Below are 24,835 nucleotides of genomic sequence, written 5' to 3'. Positions count from 1 at the left end.
TATCAGGGGATTTCGAGTCTGATCCACCGATCACGGACCCTACATGCAGGCATTCACGACTCACGAGCGTGAATCTTCCTGCAGCGAAAAGCTCTACGAAAAGGCCATAAATAAAAGGGTGAAATCTGAAAAGCACGCTAAAGAGAGGAGCTTACGTGGGCATTTCCATGGTGGTCACGGATTGGGTTGGGTCGAATCTCAGAAAACCCGGATTTGATTATAAAATCCGACCCTAGAGTAACCCGAATAATTTCGTCCCGGCAACTTCGACTTTACCTCTGATATTTGTCATTACAACCCTATCCCGCCACGTGTATGTATTTGTGACTCATGCGTGCATCAACCTTATTTCTCCGCACAAATTACTTTTTTCCCTGTTTCCTGAAGGTGGTTTTGGTTGTCTATATATATGACATTGACATTGATGATATTACAAAAGTTAAATAATATTTAACCACACATTTTTAAACAAATGATTTGGGCTCTCTCAAGTACTTCATAAGAATTCAAGTTATTATTGTAAACGAGACTATTGTTCTTTTTCAGAAAAAATATATATTAGATATTCTACATGAGTAAGGTTTATTAGGTACTAAACCGCCCCCACGGAAGCTGATAAAACTCAATACCTATGTTTGGTAGATAAATTGATTTATACTACAATTACTAAGCCAAATATCTCATTTGTTGTGGGATTTGTGATCCAATTCATGAAAAATCCTCAAAAACTATATTTAGAAATTGGTAAGAAGATTTTAAAGTATTTAAAAGGGTACACTTAGAAAATGTCTGTTTTTCTTGAATTTGCTTTTCAGAAGCAACAAAGCCACTCTTCTCTTAGGTCTCCTTTTCTCCTCTTTCTCTTTTATTTTCTTCCCAAATCTCATAGACCCACACTCAGGTACTTTGCATATCACGAATCAGCAAAGAACTAGTCAATCATCACCATAAATCAACTGCCATCCCATCCATGCCATTAAGCATTTCGGTAACAATTTTTTCCACAAAAATTGAATAACATCGTTGTAAGAATTATTAACTAAAGAAATTTGTGAGCAACACTTTGATTGTGGACATCGTTCTGGACGAGTCCAATATTTATATCAACATCCTACACTTTAGACACCTAAACATGGCTCATCTCCCGCATAAGCAACCAACATTGCTTCACTTTAATGAAACAAGATACCAACTTGAAAAGTAAGGAAACACTGAAACTGAAACTACAGTAAGGTAAAAACTAAAAAGAAAACGAAAAAATAAATCTAAATTTCCCACCTAAACACATGCCAAAATTGACTACAATTATGTAAAATTTACAAGCAGCAACGATGCTAGAGAAGGTTTAAATGGGAAGTGTTGGTTGCTTTGAAGAAACAACATGCAGCACAGAGACTCCGTAAAAACATAAAAATTCTCCCATTAGTAAACAACTCGATGGTACCCTGCAATTGAGATCAATCTGCTGTCAGATGACCCACAGAGGCAGATACTACAATCAAACAAGTTTAAGCAATGAAAGTGAAAAATTGAGAAAGATTCTAGTTGTTAAACGACAGGCCAGCCAATATAATATCCATGTAGCACAAGACTTTCAAGCAGTTTATAAGGCTATCAGTATGTAGGATAGATTGCTAGAAAAATCGTTCTCTAGAAAATAGGACAAGAAATAAACTAAATGCAGAGAGTAGAAAGCAGATTCATTACACCAAGTTTCTCTCTTTTAAGCCTAACCGCTAGAATGAAATAACTCACAGAAAGGTTTTGATTTCACTTCTTGGCATGATATCTCAACCTTTGTGTAGGATAAAAAAGGAAAACCACCCTAATACAGAATTGCACATTCTATAGAAAAAAGGATCTCAAAAATAAACTTTCACTCAATTTCAATAGGTTATGCACTTTCTTAACTCTCATAATCTTTATTTTCCATATATACACTTCATATTTGCAAGAAAAGTCAAATCAAACTCAATGATCCTACAAATTCAGTGGATAATATACAAGCATAAAACCAGTAAATGTCTCAGAAGAAAGAAAGTGAAAATGACCCAGCTACTGTGTTTCAGAAATTCCATTCGTGAGTTTTAATTTAATTTCAGATTAAATTGTTAGAACCAGTATTATACCAGGCTGGATAAGCTGATTAACTGGGCTCAACCAGACCAGATCCCTCCATCAGTAAGAACACTAAATGACCCGGAAGTGGGCCTAAACCTGGTTGACCAGGTTTGGCTGTCCAATCGGTGAACCAGCAGCAGACCTGACCCATTTAGGCAGTTCAAATTTGCAGATGGGAATTCTTTTCTCCACAACAAAGAACCAGGCGAGGGAGTGGGCCCTCCCTTGAAGGCACACAAAAAAGGGAAGGGTGGGGCCCCGTCTCCTTGTGCACTTTCACATGGTAGAGGGGATGGCAGGGGCCTATCCCCCACCTTCAGAAAGAAAGGAGGTAAGTGGGGCTCCGTTGCCATCCTCATGCAAGTCTCCTATTATATTTTTTTCAATGGTTTTAGAATAATTATGATGCTTGATGACATCAAAGCCAATTCAACCAGAGGTCAATCCGGTTGAACTGGGTTTGACCAGACAAAGCACCTTACCAGGTTGGTGACCAGGTCAGGTTCAATAAAAAGAGTTAGAACATCCTCCACTTCCAAATTAGGTGCTTTGTCTTTGGCTAAATTTGTCTCAACCTTAATTTCATTTTTAAACCCCAACCTTGCCTTTAGGCTAAACTTGGACCAATATGTTTCATATCTTGTCTAACCTGGACAGTATGCAAACACTGTGCACTTCAATTAATTGAACATTCATGCACCTTAGACTCTGTCTTGGGAGGATGTTGCCACAGCCGGTCGGCCTTCTTCTTTATTTTGTACAAGCAGATCAATAGAGCAGCAGGAGTCCATAATTGATTTGATTTGTCAACAATAAGATTACGAATACCTCTAAGGGTAATCTGTGCGGTACTCAAGCTGGAAAAGCATTTCTCTGCGTTTTTCACCTCCCATTCGGTAGTTGAACTGTCCAGCTAAGGACTGCAACCGTTTATCACTGTCACCATCACTTTCTCGGGAGCATCGCCTCCTAACCTTTTTTAGGGTTTCTTTGGAGGGAGTCAATCCAGCTTGTACCTGTCCAAAAAAATGGAAGGGTCAAAATTGAGTACCGTAGTCCTCATAGAAAATGGTGGTCAAACAGAGCTCCTATACCATGTCGTCAATCACTGATAGAGCAGCCTTTGCATCCTTGTTGGCAAGGTGTGCATCAACAAGTAGTGAATATGACATTGCATTTGGCTTTACACCTAAGCTTGTCATATGCTCGAAAACCCTTGAAGCTTCAAAAGTCTATCAAGGCAATTCAACCATATAAGTATAAAAGCACAAAGGAAAATCTTATAATTTGCTTAAGAAATTAGCCATGTTCACCTTTTTTAGCCTCCCAAATGCCTTCATGAGGGCATTGTATGAATGAGTATTAGGGGCCAGGCCAAAAGTGTTGCTGATGGCCTCAAAGGTCTGGTAGGCACGATCGATGTCCCATATATTTGCACAACCCAATATCACACAATTAAGAGCAGCAACAGATTTATAAGGAGGATCTGTGTGACTCAAATTCTCCAACTGGTAATATACCTGAGAAATTTTTGGCAGGAAAATACCAAAAATTAGTGGGAAGAAAAAGTGTTCTCAAAATCTCAAGAAAGAACAAATATAGATGCAAGCACATTTATTCTAATAGAAAAAAGAACATAGTAATACACAAAAGCTGTATATCATGAATCTACAGGAAAACGATCATAAGAGGTTGTTCTTGTTCCAATATCAGTACAAGATTTTTTTCATTTTCTTCTCGTTGTGTTAACATGGGTGAGGGACAGATGATGATGGGATATAGGAGGAACAAATATGCATCTCTGTATTCTAAGCTATGAAGAGACCAATAAGCTGATAAATTTCCATGCCAAAGCTTGTTGACAGAGAAACTCTTATCATATCCGTGCATACCATGCAATACTTCTGATATACACCAAACTTGAACACTAGGATTTTCTCCATGTGTAAATTAATGTAAAGGGAGGGCCCACTGACAGAGCTCAAACTTGTTTCAAAAGCAAAATGAAGTGTTACTAAAAAAAAGGAAAGGAAGAAAGATGAAGTGAGTTACTCACTGCTAGGCCACAAATGTGAACGATGATAAAATCATCGTATACCCGCCCCACTCTCTTCATATTCTGACTGGGCTTAGTTAGTGTCTTAGTGAAAATGATGTATATACGTGAAATTAGAAAAGTTTTTGTTCTAACAAAAACTTAGATAGGTGAGAAGTGTCACCGCAAAGAGGAAAGAAAGCCCGCTCAAAAATTTCAAAAGTCGAGCTTATAAAATCTATCTAATGCTATACACTGTGAGAGACTCGTTTCCACTGTGACACAGCTATAAACTCTTACCTGACACTCTATATAATACTACATCAGTCCTCCATTTATTCTAAATATTTAGTACCATTGCTAGTTTGGCATCCTCCAAATTTTCAGTTTGCAATTATACAACTAAATACATATGGAACGTACCTAGCATTTAATATGGTAGTTGAAAGTTGATGCCCAAATGAGAACGGTCCATAATTGATTTGAGTTTAAGTGTCACCAAAGTTTGGGATACAGTGTGTGGTTTCAAGATATGCTTAGTTGCTTTCCAATTCTTATAATACTTTTTAATTTTATATTATTTATCACTATTTTTTTCTGCACTAAAATGTTTGAGAATATTATTAAATTTAATTCTCAATTATTGTGTCTTATTATGGTTTAAATATTATTCACATAATGTGTTTCAAATCCCCTATTAAATTTAGCTACTTTGATAAGTGCAGTCATCATTTCGCTGGCATTAAACAATTTAACATAATTTATCTCTTTTTGGAAATTCATCTATTTTGTAGACTTGAAACCAGGAACATAGTGATGGTGTTAGTGAATCTGACAGGAGAATGAAGGAGCAACCATAAACCAGATCACAACATGACCTGGAAAACGCCATGAATGATGACTTTTTTTTTATCTTATATTTTAAGCAACAATTGAATATCTTTTATTCTTAACATACCTAAGTAATATTGAAATCATGTTTCAAAAAAATAAAAAAAGAATGATGATAAACAAAAACTTTTGCAACTTAGGCCTTTGGCTCAAAAATCACTGGGGAGGTAGGGCGATGGGGGTTTACAAGCGTAAGGTCTTGAATTCAAGTCTCACTAGTGGTAAAATGTGTGTGTGTGTGTGTGTGCGTGTGCGTGTGCGTGTGCGTGTGCGTGTGAGAGAGAGAGAGATATCAGCATTCAAGAAAATAAACAAAAACTTTTGTATGAATATCTTTTTTTGTTTCCAAAGAGTTCTCATTACATTCCCTCATATCTAGATTTTTCTTAGGTTTCCACAATAAGCTTCTGCTACCAAGGAGTCAGAAATTGCACATTTCAATAAACTATATCAGGAATATAGACCAAGAAATAGTAAAATTATAAAACAACCAACAAATGCTTCAAACAGTTCTGGATGCAAACGCAGAAGGTAAGCAGAAAATCTCCTATTAGACAGTGGAATCTATGTTATCTTGACCAGGGTCCTCTGACTCGCCGAGTTACTCGCAACTTAACCCCATTGACTCAGATTCAGGAAGGGGCAGGAAAATTCGGGTGTCAAACTCGACCCTTATATTTGTCCAGCTAGTGGACTCATGAGTCCTGATCTAGGTGACCTGACCCAGGGTTTCAGGTGCCCAAGTTGGTTCCCGAATCTAGGTTGGAAAACCTTGGTCTTTACAAGACAACCAATCACAATTATCAGGGTAAAAAACATATGCCAAAATCTAATATGGAATGTCCACATGCAATATGCATCTAATTTTCAAAAATAACTGGTCAGAATTTGAAATCTAGCTAAGCAGTTCAAGTACCAAGTTTACTTGGCCCATTACACAATGCATGCAATACTGACAATCTTAACCATACCCACTGCCCAAGTATCTGACATCTGCTTGAGGGGGGAAATACTTTTATAAAAAAAGAAGCAAATTAGACATACCGAGTCCAATGTTGTGAAGCCTTCCTTGGTGCAAGCAACAACTAATGGGTACAGAGAAGTGAAGGGAGAAAATAATTCATCCTTTTCAGCCAAATTCCTATATGCAGTTTCAAAGTCATGCAAAGTACTGAAGGCCCTTTGCAAGTTCCCCAATGATGCATAGGAGCATATCTTTCCCAAATATGATTCAGGAATTGGCACCCTCTTTTGGCGCAATGAGCGCTGAAGAATTGCCCATGAAGCATCAACAAGTTTGCTGTCATAGGTCCTCGCAGCAGTCCCAAATGCTGACACAACCAAACCCTCATCTAACGAGAGAAGAACAGGTGGTTTGGCATTCTCACCACGAGCTATCCACCTAGCTAGAAACTCCAACGCATAGAATGCCAATTTGCTATGATCAGCTAAAAGTGCCACATCAGCAATGTAGTTACACAAATTCCAGCTTGGGCACAAGGCTTTGTTTTGATCCATTGCCTGCAGGGGGGGTGAACGGTGCACTGGACTTAGACTATGGTAACTTTTAAGAACATAAGATGGGATAAGCCAACTACTAAGAAGATTTATTACCTTGCATCTCTCAATGATTGAGGCCAAGGTATCCAACCTCCCAGCATTCACACAAGTTCGAACACAATCGGAGAAGATCCTCATGGAGACCATATAACCTGATTTCAAGGTCAGATCTAAGTATTTCAGAGCAGAATCTATGTCATTTGTTTTAAAAAGCAAGCCGATAACCAGGTCATATGATTCATCATCCGGCAAAGAATCTTTTCCAGTCCGCAGCATCCTGATGTCAATCAACGAAAGATTCATCACAGAGGTAAAACGGCATATTCTTGCATAAAATGTCTGAGTAAATTAGACGGAGAACGACTGACTTCAGAACTCAAGCAATTTATATAACAGATTAAGTCTTCAAAGTAAAACTGAGGAAACTGATCCAAAGACAAAAAAAAAAAAAAAAAAAAAAAAAAATAACGGGGAATGAAAAAATTACCCATCAATGACGTTCAGAGTCTTCAGAACAATGCCAGTCATTATTTATTTTGTACTTTTACACGAAATACGGTTACTCAAATATAACAACAACAAGAAAAAGGAAGCCCTGCCAGTGGCATTTAGTGAAGAGACCAATTAAATTCATCCTATTTGAGTTTAAAAGTTGCAGGCACGGAACGAATCTATGTCACAGTTGAGAGATGAAATAATCCGGGCATGCGTTACACACAGTTAACACTGACGCAATATCATCTTCTTACCTGTCCAGTAGTTTCTGAGCAGCTCCACTCTCGTCGGCCAGATACATGGCCTTCAGAACCAAATTATATGACGCGGTATTTGGAGAAAAGTCGTAGTCCTCCATCTGAGCAACCAAATCCAGCAACTCCCCCGCCGTGGCGCCCATCATCAAATTCGCCCTCAGGTAATGATTGTACAGATTAACATCCGGCTTGTTGGGCTTCCCGTTCTTGTCCAACGATCTGATCCAGAACTCGAACAGCTGCTTCAAATCAGCCCATCTCTGGGACGTCATCCAATCAGCAAAGACATTCATGAGGCTTTCGACGTCAAGGGTCTGGGACAGAGCCTGGATTCTAGGAGAAGGCGCAGCTGGCTGCGCGATACCCAAGGGCACGAGCGACTGAGAGAGCAAGGAGTTGAGATCGGGGTTAGTGGCATAAGGATTCCTCCAGTTTTCTTGATAGAGAGGGCTCCCTGAAGAAGGGTTGGGAGGGAGGGGCGTCGGAGGCGGGTCTTCGAGTTGAGGCTCTTGTGTGAGGAATGGAAATGTGGAGACATGGCGCAGCGAGTTGAGGCTTGTCTGAGCGAGAGTCTTGAAAAGGGGATGGGTCTTGGAGAGAATCAACATTCTCGTCGCCATAGATGCGACACGCGAGCTCTCTCACTCAGCTAGTTTAGGATTTTGGCACTCATTTCATTCTGTGGCAAGGTCTTGCAGGGATAAGAGAGACGAAAGGCAAATGCAGGTGCTTAGGGTTGAGGCTTGAGAGATCCGGACGTAGCATAGAGCCGGAGGAGGGTTTCCTCTACTGTACACGAGCGTCCGTCATCTGCGTCCTCATTGGACTGCTGCATGGGACCCAGCGGGACCAATGCTTTAGAACGGACTCTCTCCGTGACCCAGCCCCTTAAGAATATAACCTGTTCAATTTTTTGGAAACAATTTTTTTAATAAAAAATATAAATAAAAATTCATATTATTCCAAAAATAAAATAAAAATAAAAAATAAGAATTGACCATTATTATTCCTAAAAAATAGTTAGTGAAAATGAGATAATGATCAAATTTTATTTTTATTAACTATTTTTTATAATAATAATGATCAATTCTTATTTTCTTTTCTTTTCCATGGGGTTCCTAAAGGAAAGCGACGCCTGAGGGGAAGCCCAATCCTCTCCAACTCCTTCCTTACAAACTAAAGACATTAGAACCTATGGTCATTCGATCCTTCATATTGCACATTGGTGGGAGAGTGGAGCCTCCTGTGGTGAGGGGAAAGAGGGCTTGTGCTCTACCTCAAAGAACTTTGGCCTTGGTACTTGTCAAAATATTTAGTTTGGAGCAATGTATGAAGGCCAATCCATCTCCTTGGAATGCAATTTGCTTCAATGTGCTACTTGTTGTGTATTTGTTTTTCACATTAGTAACCATGAAACTTGGATCCAAGACTTGGAAAACCTTTCATCTGGCCATTGTGCCAAAGATTCCATGTATTCATCAACATTCACTATTTTATCTCTCACTTCAATAAATTGTAGTATTTCTTATTGGAAATGTATGTCTTTGTTCTATATTTATCAGCTTGCTTGGATAGAGGCCGGTTGTGATAGAGTTATTGTCTCTTAGCTGCAATGAAGCAGCCAATGCACAAAATCATGACTTGAGAATATTGATCCAAGGGAGGGATGACTTATGAAGAATGTTGGTCAAGGACAAATGGACAACTTCAAAGTAAGTTGATAAAAGAGAAAGAATAACCCTTTTATTTTAATTTTTCAAATTTCTTATGCTTCCTTGGCAGACCTTGTATGTAACTCTGGAATCTGGTAATTGAAAATGTGAAGAATGAAATAGAAGATAAATTGGAGAGAAAATAAAAAAGGAGAGGGAAAAGAGAAGAAGGTTGATGTATTTTATACAAAGTTATAAACATAGGTTGGAGTTCGAACCCGGCTCGAGGTTCCAATTTTAGGTTCAAGGCTGAGCTCGAGTTCGAAATATTCAGATCAAGCCACACTTGAACATATATAGGTTCGAGTTTGGCTCGACTCCATGCCACCCCTGCCAGAGAGTCTACAAGCATCTTATTTATCTGTCTAATTTATCCACGGTAATGTCCAAAAATAGATGTGTTAAATAGTCATGATAGCACACTAAATTGATGAATTGGTTGGTTACTCTTCTTTTGTGGCAATGCATGAGGATTTTTTTTTCAAATTGAGAATATGAGATTTAGTGTTTTTTTCTTTTTGTAAGTTTTAGTTTCTTAGTTAGTTGCCCAACATCAATATGAGCAAGCAAAACATTAAAAACCGTTGTCTTCAAAGTAGTTTGTCGATCATGTTATAAATTTTATTATTAAAATTGCTCGTGAAGAAAAATAATAATTTGTATTCTATTGTTTTGTCTTGGGTAGAACAAATATTTGTTGCAAGGATACAAGGTTGGAAGTACCACGAATGGACACATGCACAGTTGGGCCAATATGGGTGTATGGGAGTTATCATAAAAAGGGACTTCGCAAATTGGTATAGCAACTCCAAGCCCTCAAAAAGACCATATGGTGTCAACAACACCCTCACAAGTAGGGGTGGCTTCGAATCAAGCCGGCTAGCGCTCGACTCGATTCCGACTTGGTTCGATTCGGTATACCTGAATCTCGATCCGAGTTCGAGATCCGGGATCGGCTCATTTAAATTAACGAGCCGAGCTCGACCGAATCAAGGTTCGGCTCGAAAGCTCGCAAGCCAACTCATTAATTTAACGAGATGGTGCGGGATTCGAGGGAGTGGAGACTGAAGCGCCGAGCGAGAGCGACGGAGAAAAATTCTTCCTACCCTCGTCACCGTCGAGCCCCTCCGATCGTTGCTGTGGCTGTCTCTATCGTCGTTGACAGCTGCCTTGTCGGCCGCCTTCTGCCTTTCTGTCGCCGCCGCTCGATTTCTTGCCCTTCGTCTGCTGTCTCTTTTTGTTTCCGTCGCCGCCGTTATCCCCGACGAAAGTTCCTCACCGGCGCCACTAGTTCCCTAGGCGTCGTTCCTCATCTCGGCGAAAAACCAGAACAAGCAGAAGCAGAGATAGGGAGAAATAATTTCTCTCCCCATGGGTCGGTCGAGCTCAAATTCAAAATATTTAAATCAAACTCGGCTTGAGCAAGGTTCGAATTTAGTTGGATTCGATGTCACCCTTATGCCTAATTTTAAGTAGAGGTCATTCCCAATTTTATGTAAAATGTATGTATAATTTAATATACAATTTATTTGACATGTATATTTTGAAAATTTTAAATGTATGTTGGAGCACGAACTCAAAACTTGTATTTTTCCAAAAAAATTAAATGAATGTTGAAGCTCGAGCTCGAGCTCGAAATATTTAAATCAAACTCAGCTCAAACATAGGCAGGTTCAGGCTCAACTCGGCTTGATGCCACCCCTACATAGGGCCAAAAAATGTGAACCTGGCACGAAACAACGAAGGCAGCAACAGTTGAGGTGCATGGGTGCATTAGTTGAGGCGCTTGGGCTCATGCAAGTTGTTGTTGCAGCCCAAGCCCATGCGCACAAGTGGCCAGCATCAAGCAGCAGAGCGCCAAGCATGGGTGAGGCGCACGGGTCATGCAACAGCTGGCTGGCTGAGTGGTAGTTTTGACTCGAATTCAAAATTTGAGTCTCTCCTACCCAAATGGCATTGAAATAGGGTAGTTTAAGACAAATAAGGGCACATGGAATTTGACCCATTTTAATTTGAATAAGATGGGATTTACCTTGCTTATGTGGCAAATTTTCATTAGCTCAAATATTATAGGGGATAAGGGTAGCTTATCCTTGATTCGCCTTTAAATAAACTTTGTAAACTTGATGTATTTATCTTAAAATCTGTGCAAAGAATAACTAATTTCTACCATAGCTCCTTTCTCTTCCTTTTGGTTTGATTTCCCCTTGAAATGAAGGTTTACTAGCCTACTTTTCACTTAAAGTAAGCTAGGCTGCATGCCGAATCATAGCCCGAAATAATAGCATGACAACTGGTATCAAAGTAGAATCATTTCAGTCATGGCTTCCTCAGATGCGATGTTAGAATTATTCCAAGGTAAGAAGAAAAACTCTTTTGAATCTAGGCTCAAGAAGGTGAATTCTAATGCTCGAGTTGGGTGGAGAGGATTCAAGAAGCAGTGAACATCCGACAACATAGCCTTGAGGCAATTCAAGGGCTAGAAGATGATGTTATAGTAGCGTTGTCATGCTAAAAGCGGACGCAAACAACAACCTTGACGAGATGTGGTTAGAACTAGAAGAGATGCGGAAGAGAATGATGATTCTCGAAGGAGCTTTCTAAATGGAGAAGCGTTCTTTCGACGATGAAGATCAAAGTGCCTAAACCAAAACCGTACAATGGCGTATGCAATCCGAAGGTGATCGAAAAATTCTTGTGGCAAGTGGAATAATACTTCAAAGCTTCTAAACTCTCAAACTAAGAAGTAAAGGTTAGTACCACTTCTATGTTTCTTGTTGATGATGATATTTTATTGTGGAAGAGGAGAATGGGTGATGTTGAGGATGGTACAAACTCAGCGGACACTTGGGAAGATTACAAGTACAAATTGAAGTGCCACTTGTTTTCTGAAGATGTCTATTACTTAGCATGAAAGGAAATACGGGAGTTACGATAAAATGGAACTATTGTGGGTACATCCAATCGTTTACTTCTTTGATGCTAAGTATTCCTAATATGACCGATGAAGATCAATTGTTTTTTTGTTGGACTTCGTCCATGGCCCGAGCAAGGATTGAGGCGTCGGAATTATAAGACGTTTGCTACAGCACTAGCCACAGCAGAAAAGCTAACGGATTTTGAGACAAAATCCGACGAAAATACCTCCAAATCCACAAAAGTTGACAAGAATGGGTACAAGAAGAAGCAATCATGGAATTGGAATTCCAAGAATGAGAATCTGAACTCCAAAAATAGAGAGAAGAAGAAGAACCGTGCGGACAAAAGTACTTCTAAAAAAATTAAATGTTTTGTTTGTGATGGAGATCATATGGAGCGGGATTATCTCCCCCCCCAAAAAAAAAAAAAAAATGCCATCAAAACGGATGAAGCCATTGAGCAACCAAGAAATAAACCTAGAATGAGTTCAATGATGTTACTTAACTCCATTCAAGCCTAAATCGAGAAGACTACAAAGCCATCGACAAAATCTAAATAATAACTCCACTATTTAGATTTTTTGCTTAATGATATTATAGCAAAAGCTATGGTTGATACCGAAGCTACCCACAATTTTGTTTCGGTGGTAGAAGCGAAATGATTAAACCTACGATGGGAGTTTGATGATAGTCGTATGAAGGTATTCAATGGCCAAGGCGGTACTTGGCGTGATAAAACACACTCTAATTGGCATCAGAAAGTAAGTTGGCTTTCTCGGTTTTATTTTTGTTCACATTGATGATTTCAATATAATTTTGTGTGTGGACTTTCTTTGTAATTGCAAGACATTACGTAATTCCCTTTTTGGGAGTTGTAGGGGTTATGGATGAAGTTGGGCCTTGTATGATATCAAAGAATGGGGATTGTGTAAAGGGAAAAGTTGTAATGCTTTAAGCTCTCCAACTTAAGAAAGGACTTAGGCGGGGAGGGTTTACCTTTCTTGTTTCTTTGACAAGAAATGACCAATGGTTTGAGATTCAATCTGTGTCAACCAACATTGAAAAATTCTTAACGGAGTTCAAGGACTCAATGTTAGAGGAATTGCCAAAGAAGTTGTCTCCATAGAGGGAGGTTGATCACATGATCTAGCTTGAATAGGGTATTAAACCATCAGCCAAAACACCCTACCACATGGCACCAAAAGAATTGGAAGAGCTTCGAAAACAACTTGTGGAGTTGCTTGAAGTTGGGTTCATCCAACCTTCCAAATATCCATTCAGCACAATTGTACTTTTCCAAAAGAAGAAGGATGGGAGTATGAGGCTATGCATCGACTATCGGGCGCTTAACAAGGTGACAATAAAGAACAAGTATTTGATTCCTCTCATTGCGGATTTGTTTGATCAACTCCATCATGCTCATGTTTTTAGTAAGCTTGACTTGAGGTTAGGTTACTATCAAGTTTGAATAGCCAAAGGAGATGAGAAAAAGACCACATGTGTAACGAGATTTGGTTCATTCAAGTTTCTAATCATGTCATTTGGCTTGATGAATGCACCAATTACTTTTGGTACTCTTATCAACAAAACTCTTCTAGCCTTTTCTGGATCAATTTGTAGACATCTATTTGGACGACATTGTGGTATATAGTAGGGACATGGAGGAGCATACGCATCACTTGTGGAAGGTATTTGAGCTATTGTAAAATAACTTTTTTTTTGTCAAAGATAAATAGTCATTTGCCCTATCAGAGGTGCCCTTTTTGGGACATTGGATCGGAGGAGGATGAAGATGCAAGCAATTGTTCAATAGCGTTTTCCAACCAAAGTATCAGAGTTGTGAAGCTTCCTTGGGCTCGTGAACTACTATTGGAGATTCATTAAGGGATTTTCAGCCTTAGTGGTTCCCTTGACGGGTCGTTTGAAGAAGAATCAACAATAACATTGGTTGACCAAATACCAAGAAGTGTACGAGTCCCTAAAAAATGCGGTGCTCCATGAGCCAATCCTTTAACTTGTTGATTTTAGTAAGCCTTTTGAGGTAGCTATTGATGTCTCTCACTTTGCAATTGGTGGTGTTTTAGAATAGGACATAAATCTGATCACTTTTGAGAGTTGAAAGTTAACGAGATGGAGCAGTGCTTTACCATTCAAGAACAGGAGATGATGGTCATAGTGCATTGTTCATGCACTTGACGCTACTATTTGTTGGAGTTGCGGTTCGTTGTGAAGACGGACAACATAGCATCGAGCTACTTCCTCAGGCAAAAGAAGTTTAGTCCAAAGCAAGCTCGGTGACAAGATTTCATAGCGGAATTCGACATGCTGCTCAAGTTCAAACCAGTGTGAATAACAATGTAATTGACACATTAGGCCGCAAAGCTGAATTGGCTATACTTAAACTCAAAGTTTTTGCTTCTCTCAACCAGGTTCATACAACATTTATCGATCGCATCAAGGTGGGTCTTTGGCAAGACTAACAAGCTCACAATTTGGTGGAGGCTGCCACACTTGGAGGTACGCGTTAGTTTTGATTGAATGAGGGCATCTTGTGTACAAAGGGGGACGACTTTTTGTTCCCAAACACAATGGTCTTCAATGTTGAGTTGCTGTCGGAATTTCATGACACCAAATGGATTAGACATTCGGGATAAAAGCGAAAACTTGCTTTATTGAAAGGCAACTACTATTGGCCTGAAATGGAGCAAGATGAGGAAGAGTATGTTTGTACTTGTCTTATTTGCCAGCAACATAAGGTGGAAAGGTAGGAACCAAGGGGTTTGCTCAAGCCCCTACCTATTCCAAAAAAATCGTGGGAGTTTGATTTTATGGACTTTATTTCTGGACTCAAAAAAGTAGAAAGTCCTAGTTCGGTAGTGGTGGAGTGCTTTTCTAAGTACGATATGTCAGTGGCTGTATCAGGTGAGTGGACGACGTAGGAGACAACAAAAACTTTCATGGACAATGTGGTGAAACATTGGAGAGTGCCGATAACAATTGTAAGTGGTCGAGATTCTCAATTCACGGCTAAGTTTTAGACCGAACTCTTCAAAATTCTTGGAACTACCCTTAAATTTTCTACAAGTTTCCATCCTCAAACCAATGGGCAAATAGAGTGGATCAATGTCATTTTGGAGGAGTATTTATGGTATTTTGTAAATATTAATCAAAATAAATGGTCAAAACTACTTGATGTAGCCCAATTCAAGTTGGCATCCAAATAACAACCGCTAATGTCTCATAGTATTCTGTCAAACAAGTCTAGGAGGAGCCCAAAAGCCTTGCAGCTCACCAAAAGATGGAAGGAATGTATGAATCTTGCCTTGCGTTCTTGCATAAAACAACAAAACGGATGAAGAAATACAATGATCAAGACGTATGAAGGATATTTTCTTATCATTGAGAAGGGTAAAAAATGTTGATTATTAACTACAAGAAGGGTAAAAATTGTTGATTATTAGCTACAATTACATGCCCAAAAATTGTTGATTAGCGTCTGCAATTAGATGCCCATCCATGTATTTCACGTAACTAACTAAAAACCTGGTCACCACTTATTTTAGATGAAAGGCCCATGGTAGGCAAGAATAAGAAGTTACATCGGACCACGGAACACAAGCAGGGCTGTGACAAATATGGGGCATGGGAGTGACCACAAAAAAACTTGTACAGAAGTCATATCGGCCACTCAATTCAGTCCACCGAGCGCACCCTTTTGAATGGAAAATCCATACTCGATTTCGGCAACCTGATCGCTCAAAATAGCTGCCAATATAACTCGGGAGAACGAAATTTTGGAACATTTTATATTGATAGGGGCCGCGCGAACGCGTACCCCCACTCTCACAAATTATGACGTGCACTCTCCCACTTGGGGAGATGCTAAACCGATGCACCTCCAACGTGCAATGGAGGCCACAAGCTTAGGCCATGGGCCGTGTTGATCACCCATCGACCCCGCCCAGGTAAGTATGACTGCAGCTCCCCCTTCCCTCCTTATTTATACTTCCCTCCATCTGCTCATTCTCGTCGTCCTTTCCCGATGTGGGACTAAAACAGATTGACCTATACAACATTGTTTCAATTAAACTCCATGCGGTTAAATAATTTTGTCTAAAATAAGTATTTAAATAACAATAAATATCAAGTCAATTTAATTTGAAAATTATGTTCACTTAAAGAACCATTTTTTATTTCTTTAAAGGTTTGGAGTGAAATACCGATTTAAAATAATATTATGTTTTTAATAAAATTAAAATAAATTATAAAATACATTGTAAATATTTTAATATAAAATAAAACATAAAATACATAAAAAAATATGAATATTATAATATATTTTAAATTTTAGAAAAATTAATAGGTAAACCAATAGAATAAGAAACCAATTATAATAAACTAAATCTTAAAAAATTAAATATAACTAAATATTAATAGAAATTTATCCTGACTAGATTTCAAGATCAATTACATTGATATAAAATAAATGAAAATTGTAAATATAAAGTAAATAGAATAAGAAAAAATTAAAAAAATAAAAAATAAATATTTATTTTAAAATAAACTTAAATTTAAAGAATATAGAAGAGTGAATAAGTAACTTAATAAAATGAGAAGTAATTTTAAAAACAGGAAAGTGAATAACTAATTGGTAAAAATAAATATTTTGAAATAAATTTAATACAGTTTAAAAATATAAAATGAATAAATAATTCAATAACATAAAAATAAAAAAATATTAAAATTAAAAAATGATTATTAAAAATAATAAATTATTTGAATAAGTAAAATGAATAAAATATGAAATAGTTAATTTTTTAAAGTAAAGTGAATACAAATAAAATAAAATAGTAAAATCAAAATTCATAAATTCAAATATACATAAATTGATAAATTTAGTAAATTAAAAAAATATTATTTTATTGAAGTCACATTTGAACAGTAGATAACAAATTTTTTAAAAAATAACTAAACTTTAAAAATAAAAAATATATTTAAAAAATATATAAAATTTATAAATTAATAAATTAAATATCTAATAAATTTATTTTAAAGACGATAGATAGTGAATAAATAAATTAATAAGTAAAAATAAATAAAATAAATAATTTAAAGACAACCAAAATAAATTTGTATAACAAATTTCATGATATTATAAAATAAACCATTTAAATTATAAAAACGGATTAGTAAACCAATATAATAAGAAAAACAAATATGTAAATATGTTAAATAAATAAAATAAAAAATAGTGAAAATATAAGGTAAAGTGAATATAAATGTAATAAAACCAGATAATTTGCATTAATTTACGCAATAAAAAGTATAAATAGGAAAAACGACCAAGAGGGAACCGGTAAGAGGAGCAAGTGAAAGTGAAAGTGAAAGTGAAATCACAGGGTCAAGGGAGGGATTTCAATTTCACATATTTTTCTTGGTGAAAATGAATTACTTAAGTAATTTAGGAATATCAGGGATTTCAATTTCACATAGTTTTTCTTGGTTAAAGTGAATTACTTAAGTAATTTAGGAATAATATTACTATAAATTGATACAGTGGGAAAATAAAAATAAAGAAATGCCAAGTTCCTGCCGGAGAGTTGGCAACTCCCTTCGATTGTACTGTGAGTTCAGTGCCTTTATTCTGTGAATCTCCGATCAGAAAGAGAGATGTCGACGCCGGGAAACGATCCGAGGCAGCCGTCGACGGCGAAGCCTTACGTCCCACCAACTATTTCTCCACAGGATCTTCCAGTCGATTATTCGGGTTTTATAGCTATGGTATTCGGTATCACCGGAGTCATGCTTAGGGTAAGTGATGTTTTCCATTCTGGGTTAAGATTTCATTGGGTCTTCGCTGTTTTCCTTTCAATACAGTTATAGAAGTCTCTGTTTTTCTGTCTTAGTTTTGGGTTCCAGATCTAGATTTTATTTGCTTTTGTATATGGATGTAGCGTTATACGAAAAATCAAATTTTTTTTTATGATCACGTAATGTTGAAACAAATAATTGAAAATGTTCTCCAATTTGTATCGTTTGGATGGTCATCGAATCTACTTAGATCATCTATTTGCTGTGCTTTTGTGTGCTATGCATCCACTTTTCTTACAAAAAAATCTGTTCAAGACAGCCATTACAACCCTATTGGCTTTAACAGTGTACTGTTTGTGTACTTTTTGTGCTGCTTTTGTTGATTTGTCTACATTTGCTGGTGCCTGGTGGTTTCTCCCCCTTCCTTCTTTCTCTCTCATTCATTCTCTTTCTTTTTCTATTTGGACCAGTAATAGGGAATATATTAGCTCTGGGATTTTTTGTAGTCTGAAAATGTCTGTTCTTGAAATAAAGTTGCAACTGCTGTACTTACTAAAAATCTTTTACTTGAAAAATACAATTTTTTTTGTGTATTCTTTTATTGTTAATCTTTTCAGTATCTCTTTTTTTAGTACCCAATCGGATATTTAGATGCATGCGATGGTTTTTATTTGACTGTAATAAATATTACAGCATAAGTGAAGTCAGCTGACTCTAAATATTTCAGTAATAGAATTTTAGAAGATATGTACCAACATCACTCTGCTTTCTTCTTTTAGTTGGAGTGTGCATCTGGATGCTTTGGAGCCTTTCCTTGTTTAATATCTCACATTGGATTCAGAAAGTTTCTCAAATTCAGAGGATTCTAATTTCTATGTTTATTGCAATCAGTATTAGCCAAATAGGGAAATATGAAACTGTCTTTCTTTTTTTTCCTTTTTCTCTCAAGGTCAGTCAGTTTTAATTAGATTTTTCTAATCACAAAAGTCAGTAACTCTTTTTTCTCTTTCCTCTCTTCTATCTATCATGCTCTTGTGCTGTCTCTCGGATGTGGCATTAAGGTTTCAGTTGTTCTCATTTTCTGGAACCCACTTTTATGAAAGTAATATGTATCTAATCCCTAAAAGATCTCTTTATTTAAACAATTTACAAGATTTTTGGCGTATATGTTCCCTTGTAAAATTGATAAGAGAAGTTTACACACATTTGTGGTATTTTAAGTTTATCTTCTCGGGGTAAAGTTGACGTTAATGATGTATGGCGTTGCTAGGGCTTAATTCATTGAGCCTTCATATACTGTATAGGAGTCCAAAAGAGCTTGTTGACACTTGAGATTTAGTTGGAACTAGCTTGTTTTTTTTTTTTTTTTTTTTGTGAGGGGAGGAGGGGGGTCTAGGTTCATCCTAAAATGATTGATTGAAGTTAAGAAGCTTTTCTTCAACTCAGGAGTTTTCCTATCATTAATCTATATGGGATTATTCTTACTAATACTCAGGGTCCACACTTATGAACAACAAGCTTGAAACCTGAACCACACAGAAATGGCACAAACTAAATGGGCATGGACAGGGCGCAATAGAATAGATGTTTTACTCTGATACTATGTTAAAGTTGGGTCTGGGTCTATCCCAAAATAACTAGGTAAAAGTTAGGAAGCTTTGTTCCTACTAATAACCGTAGGATTTTTTCCAGTCATTAATCTGTGGGATAATTCCCACTAACATTCTTTTGAAATCATCAAGTAGGGAGAATCAAGCAAGAATTGAATGGCTCATCTTCTCTATCACAGCTCCAATTGATGATCTCTTATTTTTGAAAGTATGAAGGTTTCTCTCTTTCTAGATATGTCATGGAGCCACAGCTAGGCACACTTTCCACATGATTTTCCTGATTCTAGGAGAGGGATAAGAGATTCTGAGGTTTGAGATCAGCAAAAGACTAGGCCAGAACCAACTGGGATAAAAATTTGTGAGAATATAGATCCAAATCTTAATGGCAAAGGGACACTGCAGCAGAATATGATCAATGATTGTCTCACTAGGATCACAAAGTTTGAAGATTTATCCAATATTTTTGATTCTTGTCTAGCCAAATTGTCTGCAACAAAAAATGTGCTTCTTAGGAAATACAAAGAGAAAAAGAAAAAAATTTGGCCCCCCTGCATTGCTAGAAGGATGGGTCTCAAGAGTTTTTTGGTTATTAATAATTCTGTGGTAGGAGGATCCGGAAAATTCTCCTTGGTCGCTGTTGTGGTAGTTTTCTAGAAGGGTGAAAAGATTTGTGGCGTCAGTTGTTGCCTCTGCTTGAGAGTTTCTTGTGAACTGCAGAGACCTACTCTTACAGGAGTCAGATATCTGCCTAACTGTCTACTGTGATGTATTAGTAGCGAGTAAGAGCAAAGAGGGATCGAAACGTTTTAGCAAGGTGCTAGCCCCCATCCTGCAATCTCTCCAAAAGTTAACACTAGACGTTGAGCCTTCTCTATATCTTAAACCAGTAATAAAGTTGTCTTATATCTTAATAAGTACTTTCCATATGGGTGAAGCATGATCATGGTTATTGGGCATCCAACGGACTTTTTATTCAATTTGGCATTTGGGCCTGTTCACACCAACACCAATCTCCTAAAAGAGCTCATTGTTCATAGCACTGGTTCTCCTCAGGCCAAGCCCTTCAGTCTTATTTGGCAAGTAGATGGCATCCCACTTTACAAGATGAAAACCAGATTGCCACACATACACACCTTCCAACTGTGTCTTCTCTTTAATCTCTCAATACTATCTGTTGCACTTGATTGGCAATGAAGGAAGGAGAGGTTGTAGATTGGAGGTCCAGAAAGAGTAGATTTAATATGGATTAAATGAGCAGCTTTTGATAAGCTGATAAGCTTGCAAATGAGGGGGTTGGCCTGCAACCTGCTGTTGTTTCTGTGCATCATTACTTCCTCCACCCTAAAAAAAAAAGAAAAAAAAAAGGAGCACACTCTGAGTGAAGTTTGCCTTTCCAAGTAGATAGCATCTTCTTAAGTATGATGGGAGGGGAATAGATTTTGTTGAGGCAATGGGAGAAGAGGGAATCCAGGGTGGCTAACTGGGAGGTCAGGAATTCTGTATCTAAGAATCATGCCTGTATCCTTGAAAGTATCATTTTGAATAGGAAATCCATATATTTCCGATTCACATTTTTGTCCCTAGTAAATGAATTCAGAAGGAGTACTGAGGAGAACTTTTGAGATTATAAACCTGATCAATGGTGCCTTGAGTCAAAATCTTACTATTGTTTAAAGAAAGAATTTCACTAAATGCTTCATTCTACTGTTTGAATCAGCCAGTTTTCAAGACTTGATTCTGCAAAAGAATGAATAGATGACACCAACTTTTTACTTAGACAATTAGTTCCAATAACATGCTGTTGGCACTCTTTTACCTTTTTTTTTTCTCTCTAATAAAATGGATTAATATATCTAGAATGACATTGTTAAGATTTCATTTCTAATAAGATCAGTAAATCTAGCATTAAGCAACATGAGTATTGTAATTTTAAACTATTATAACTTTTAAAATTATCCCTAGGTCTGGAATTCCTAATTTGTTCTTGCATAATTAAAATTTCTACCTGTGATCATGAGTAACATGTTCATGTACAGTTGGGTGTTATCTTCTCTCTGCTTCTACTGTTTTTCTTCTTTTTCTCATCTTACTTTTCCTACTTTCAATCCTTTATATGTGTTTTTTGGAAGAGTGTAGTGATGGAATTAACTAGGCTTTCTGGAAATCTATATTTTTGTAATAGAGTTTGAGAAGATATGTTTCAGTGCTGCAATTTCTCACTTATTAACCCTCCTTTCAAATATTACTGTACATGTGAACCTCTGATTGCGTCATGATATGTAACAAGTACATAATATCTTCTTAAAAAAAAAGAAAGAAAAGAAACAAGCACATAATTTTCTTTTTGATGAACCTGGGATTTTTAAGAATAACACAATGTGTAGACATGAACTTTTATGGTTTGGTCCTTGAACTTGCATGTGGTGCAAGCCCTTATTTTTACCATTTTAAGTCTGTTAAATTAATTTTACACTTATTGCAGTACAAACTTTGTTCGTGGTTTGCCATAATATTTTGTGCTCAATCTTTTGTGAACATGAAGAATATCGAGACCGACTTGAAGCACATATCTATGGCCATGATGTAAGTAATTTCCTTTAATGCTGGCACTTATATTAACTTTCCTCCAGTAGGCAAATTTATTGTTAAAAAGTTTATTAGATGGATTATTTGGTGTGTTCATATTTGCTGGTATATGAAGTAATGGAATAAATTACATAATCATAATTTATATTCTTCCTTAGTCAGATTTTCTATTTGGATGTTGCATTACCAGTCTTCAGGAAATGTAAGGTATTCAAGTTTCACCATCCAATAATTGTATCTCAAGTTTACTACTATAACAGCTCTAATATGTTGGTATGAAGGGCTTTGATAATTACTGCCTGTCTATGGTTATTCTTCAGTAGAGAGGTTTTGTGTCTTGCCAACTTATTAGACTTGTCAAGTGGTTGGGTTCATATGTTTTATGAGATTACCAAATATCAACCGGATTTATTGATAGTATTATTCAGTTGATAAGGTTTGATTGCCAATAAGTTTTGAATCATTAAGTAACTTTAACCCGAACCATTATATGGTTACACACTTTTGGGAGCACCAATAGCTTTGCTGATGCACTGTCAGCACCTTTCTCCTTTGAGTTTCTTCCTTTTCTTTTGAGCTGATACCGTCTTTCATGTTGCCATTTTCAACTTTGTTTTCCTTAAGGAGCTCTCATAATGGATTGTTTTCCTCATTGTTAAAAAAAAAAATCATTTTACCATTAATTCATTCAGTTGAATTTTTAAGTGGAACTTTAGTAGTGATATTAGATGAAAAAACTTTAGTATTATAAAAAAAGATAGAAAAACTTTGTTTTTATGAAATATATTATACACTTGGGGCTTTTTCATTGTATTCATCTTCAATGAAGACATTCCTATTGCATTGGATGCTTCTTCCTGTTGTCAACAGGATATAATTGCAACGGATTCCTTCCTTGTGTGAGTTTTAGTTTTGCTTGTAGATTACTTTTTCCTTTAAATACAATAAACATCATAAACGAAATGGACATGATTAAAATTAATGAGGATCTAGAATTAATTTCTATTTGGGTGTGATACCCAGTAAAAAAGGGCTAGATCTACAACACCCTGGAGTGAGGGTGACTATTACCAAGGCTAAAATGCTTGCTTATATTTCAATCAGAGATCATTTTCTTGTAGGTTGGAAACCTGATGAGTGTCTCTATAAGGATCATGCAATAATTGTAGTCCATCCTAAACATGACACATGCCACTGTATTTCCAGCTGATTTAGCTTTATTTCAATTTAGATGTTAGTCTTTCACCATCATCTGAACTTTTTTTCAACTAGATTTAGGTTGGCAAATAGTCTAGTTTAGATCAGTAAATATTTTTGTTTTATTTAAATCTTAATATAGAATTTATCATAGTTCACCGTGCAATTACTAATAGTCAGTTACTTGTTACATTGTACATTTTCTTTCCTACTTAAAACTAGTAATTGTCTAGTGATTGCTTTCTTGTACTTGATCAGGTTTGCTATCATGGGATTGGTTACGAACTACATGGGGGTTGCCCGGTCAGGCAATTCTAATTGAGGTGACTTAGATAGCGTTGCTGTTTTTTGCTTGTTCTTCTATTATCATATGGTTTGTCTTTTAAGTGAGAGGAGGAATACATGAACTACCTCAAGCTAATTTACCTCAATTCGCCTCGACCTATCTTTTCTTTTACTTTGTTAACTAGTCCTGATTTGAATTAGAGGAGTTCACATATGAACTTCATAGATATACCACTTTTTTTTTTGTTAAAGAAATGGAGAGCATAGAGATTTTGATTATTAAACTAGTACTACAGGATGCTGTTGTAGCTGAGAATTCTTTGTTTTTAAGCTAAACGCTGTTGAACTTCCAAAAGGATTTTCTTATAATGGCTGAACTATCTGCAGAGAAATGGGAGTTTTGGGCAGTGACAAGAAATGATGCTAAATTGCGAAAGAAAAGCATGGAGATGAAATACCAAAGCAAAAACTGTTTATGAATATGAGTAGTTTTAGATTCTTCAAAAATCAGTTTGGAATTTTTGCATTTTGTTGGTAGCATTCCAATTACATGTCTACTTCTACCAAATTCATGGTTGATATACTAAATTTTGGTAAAGAACCATGTATCTCTATTTTGTAGCGGTGGTAACAAGCTGAGCCTGAGTTTGAACCAAGTTAGACTCGAGCTTGAACCATAAACACCAAACTTGAGTTGAAGCTCAAGCTCAAACTCGGTTCACATAAAATTGTTGTGGCTTGAGCTCAATGCGATTCAAAGTGGAGAAGGTTAGCACCAAACGTACTGAATTGACAATCCAACAAAATAGATGGTCGATTTTGATTTAATCCTATTGGACTGGGGTTCACCACTGGCTTGAACTAGGTAAACAAATTGACCCGAGTAAAGTTAACACTAAGCTGCTCGGCTAAGTGTCACTCTACTTGATCCAATACGAAAAGTCATTTGGTGCGAAACATACAGAACAATGATCTCATCGGCTGCGATAGCTGTTGATCGGACGGCTGCGATAGCTGTTGATCTTGATTGGATGGTTGAGATAATATTTTACATATTTTGCACTAAATAACTTTTAGTATTGAATCGATGCTCTTTTGGAGTAGATGTTATAAAAGATATATTTAGTCTATTTGATTGCCTTCATTGTCCTTTTAATTTCAATGTTGTCTCATGGTTTTGAATGTAGCTACAGCTCCCTCTAAATGAGTAACTAGTTTATAAGGTTGAGACTACAATTCCCTTTTAGTTTCATTACCTTCGTTACATTTATTTTAATATTATTTATTTTATTTTATCATTAAAAAAATTAAAATTTTAAAAATAATATCATCATGAATATTCAGGATTATAAAAAAA

The 24,835-nt window shown here is 36.7% G+C and overlaps 2 protein-coding genes and 1 non-coding gene across 5 annotated transcripts; 1 reads left to right on the top strand and 2 right to left on the bottom strand.

The window, feature by feature from the left end:
* Positions 1–971: 971 nt before the first annotated feature.
* On the bottom strand, positions 972–8,095 carry LOC137953656 (pentatricopeptide repeat-containing protein At1g26460, mitochondrial-like). Of its 2 annotated transcripts, none has more exons than XR_011112402.1 (7): positions 7,357–8,095; positions 6,662–6,884; positions 6,092–6,568; positions 3,435–3,641; positions 3,216–3,353; positions 2,822–3,137; positions 972–1,445 (listed from the first exon to the last, which is right to left on the bottom strand). XR_011112402.1 is itself a non-coding variant. In XM_068801112.1 (7 exons), the coding sequence occupies exons 1-6, from the start codon at positions 7,977–7,979 to the stop codon at positions 2,952–2,954; spliced, it is 1,854 nt and encodes a 617-aa protein (XP_068657213.1). In that variant the 5' UTR covers positions 7,980–8,095; the 3' UTR covers positions 972–1,445; positions 2,950–2,951. The 2 variants fall into 2 exon arrangements, 1 of the variants encoding a protein (XP_068657213.1); XM_068801112.1 differs by having other exon boundaries at positions 2,950–3,137.
* Positions 8,096–15,801: 7,706 nt separating this feature from the next.
* On the bottom strand, positions 15,802–15,962 carry LOC137954042 (U1 spliceosomal RNA). The gene has a single exon (XR_011112475.1). It is a non-coding gene; the product is annotated as a U1 spliceosomal RNA (small nuclear RNA).
* A 1,614-nt stretch (positions 15,963–17,576) lies between these two features.
* On the top strand, positions 17,577–24,372 carry LOC137953652 (protein Asterix-like). Of its 2 annotated transcripts, XM_068801108.1 has the most exons (4): positions 17,577–17,800; positions 21,893–21,993; positions 23,452–23,516; positions 23,866–24,372. In XM_068801108.1, the coding sequence occupies exons 1-3, from the start codon at positions 17,660–17,662 to the stop codon at positions 23,513–23,515; spliced, it is 306 nt and encodes a 101-aa protein (XP_068657209.1). In that variant the 5' UTR covers positions 17,577–17,659; the 3' UTR covers position 23,516; positions 23,866–24,372. The 2 variants fall into 2 exon arrangements, with proteins under 2 accessions (XP_068657209.1, XP_068657210.1); XM_068801109.1 differs by lacking the exon at positions 23,866–24,372 and having other exon boundaries at positions 23,452–23,847.
* The last annotated feature ends 463 nt before the right edge of the window (positions 24,373–24,835 follow it).

The sequence above is a fragment of the Aristolochia californica genome, unplaced genomic scaffold (genome assembly GCF_029961685.1).
Source record: "Aristolochia californica isolate CCGP_79_NKW_82.1479 unplaced genomic scaffold, dmAriCali1.0.hap1 SCAF_16, whole genome shotgun sequence".
In the NCBI taxonomy this organism is placed as follows: Eukaryota; Viridiplantae; Streptophyta; class Magnoliopsida; order Piperales; family Aristolochiaceae; genus Aristolochia; species Aristolochia californica.
The sequence above is the reverse complement of the archived record's forward strand: the minus strand, read 5'-3'. Positions and strand labels throughout refer to the sequence as shown.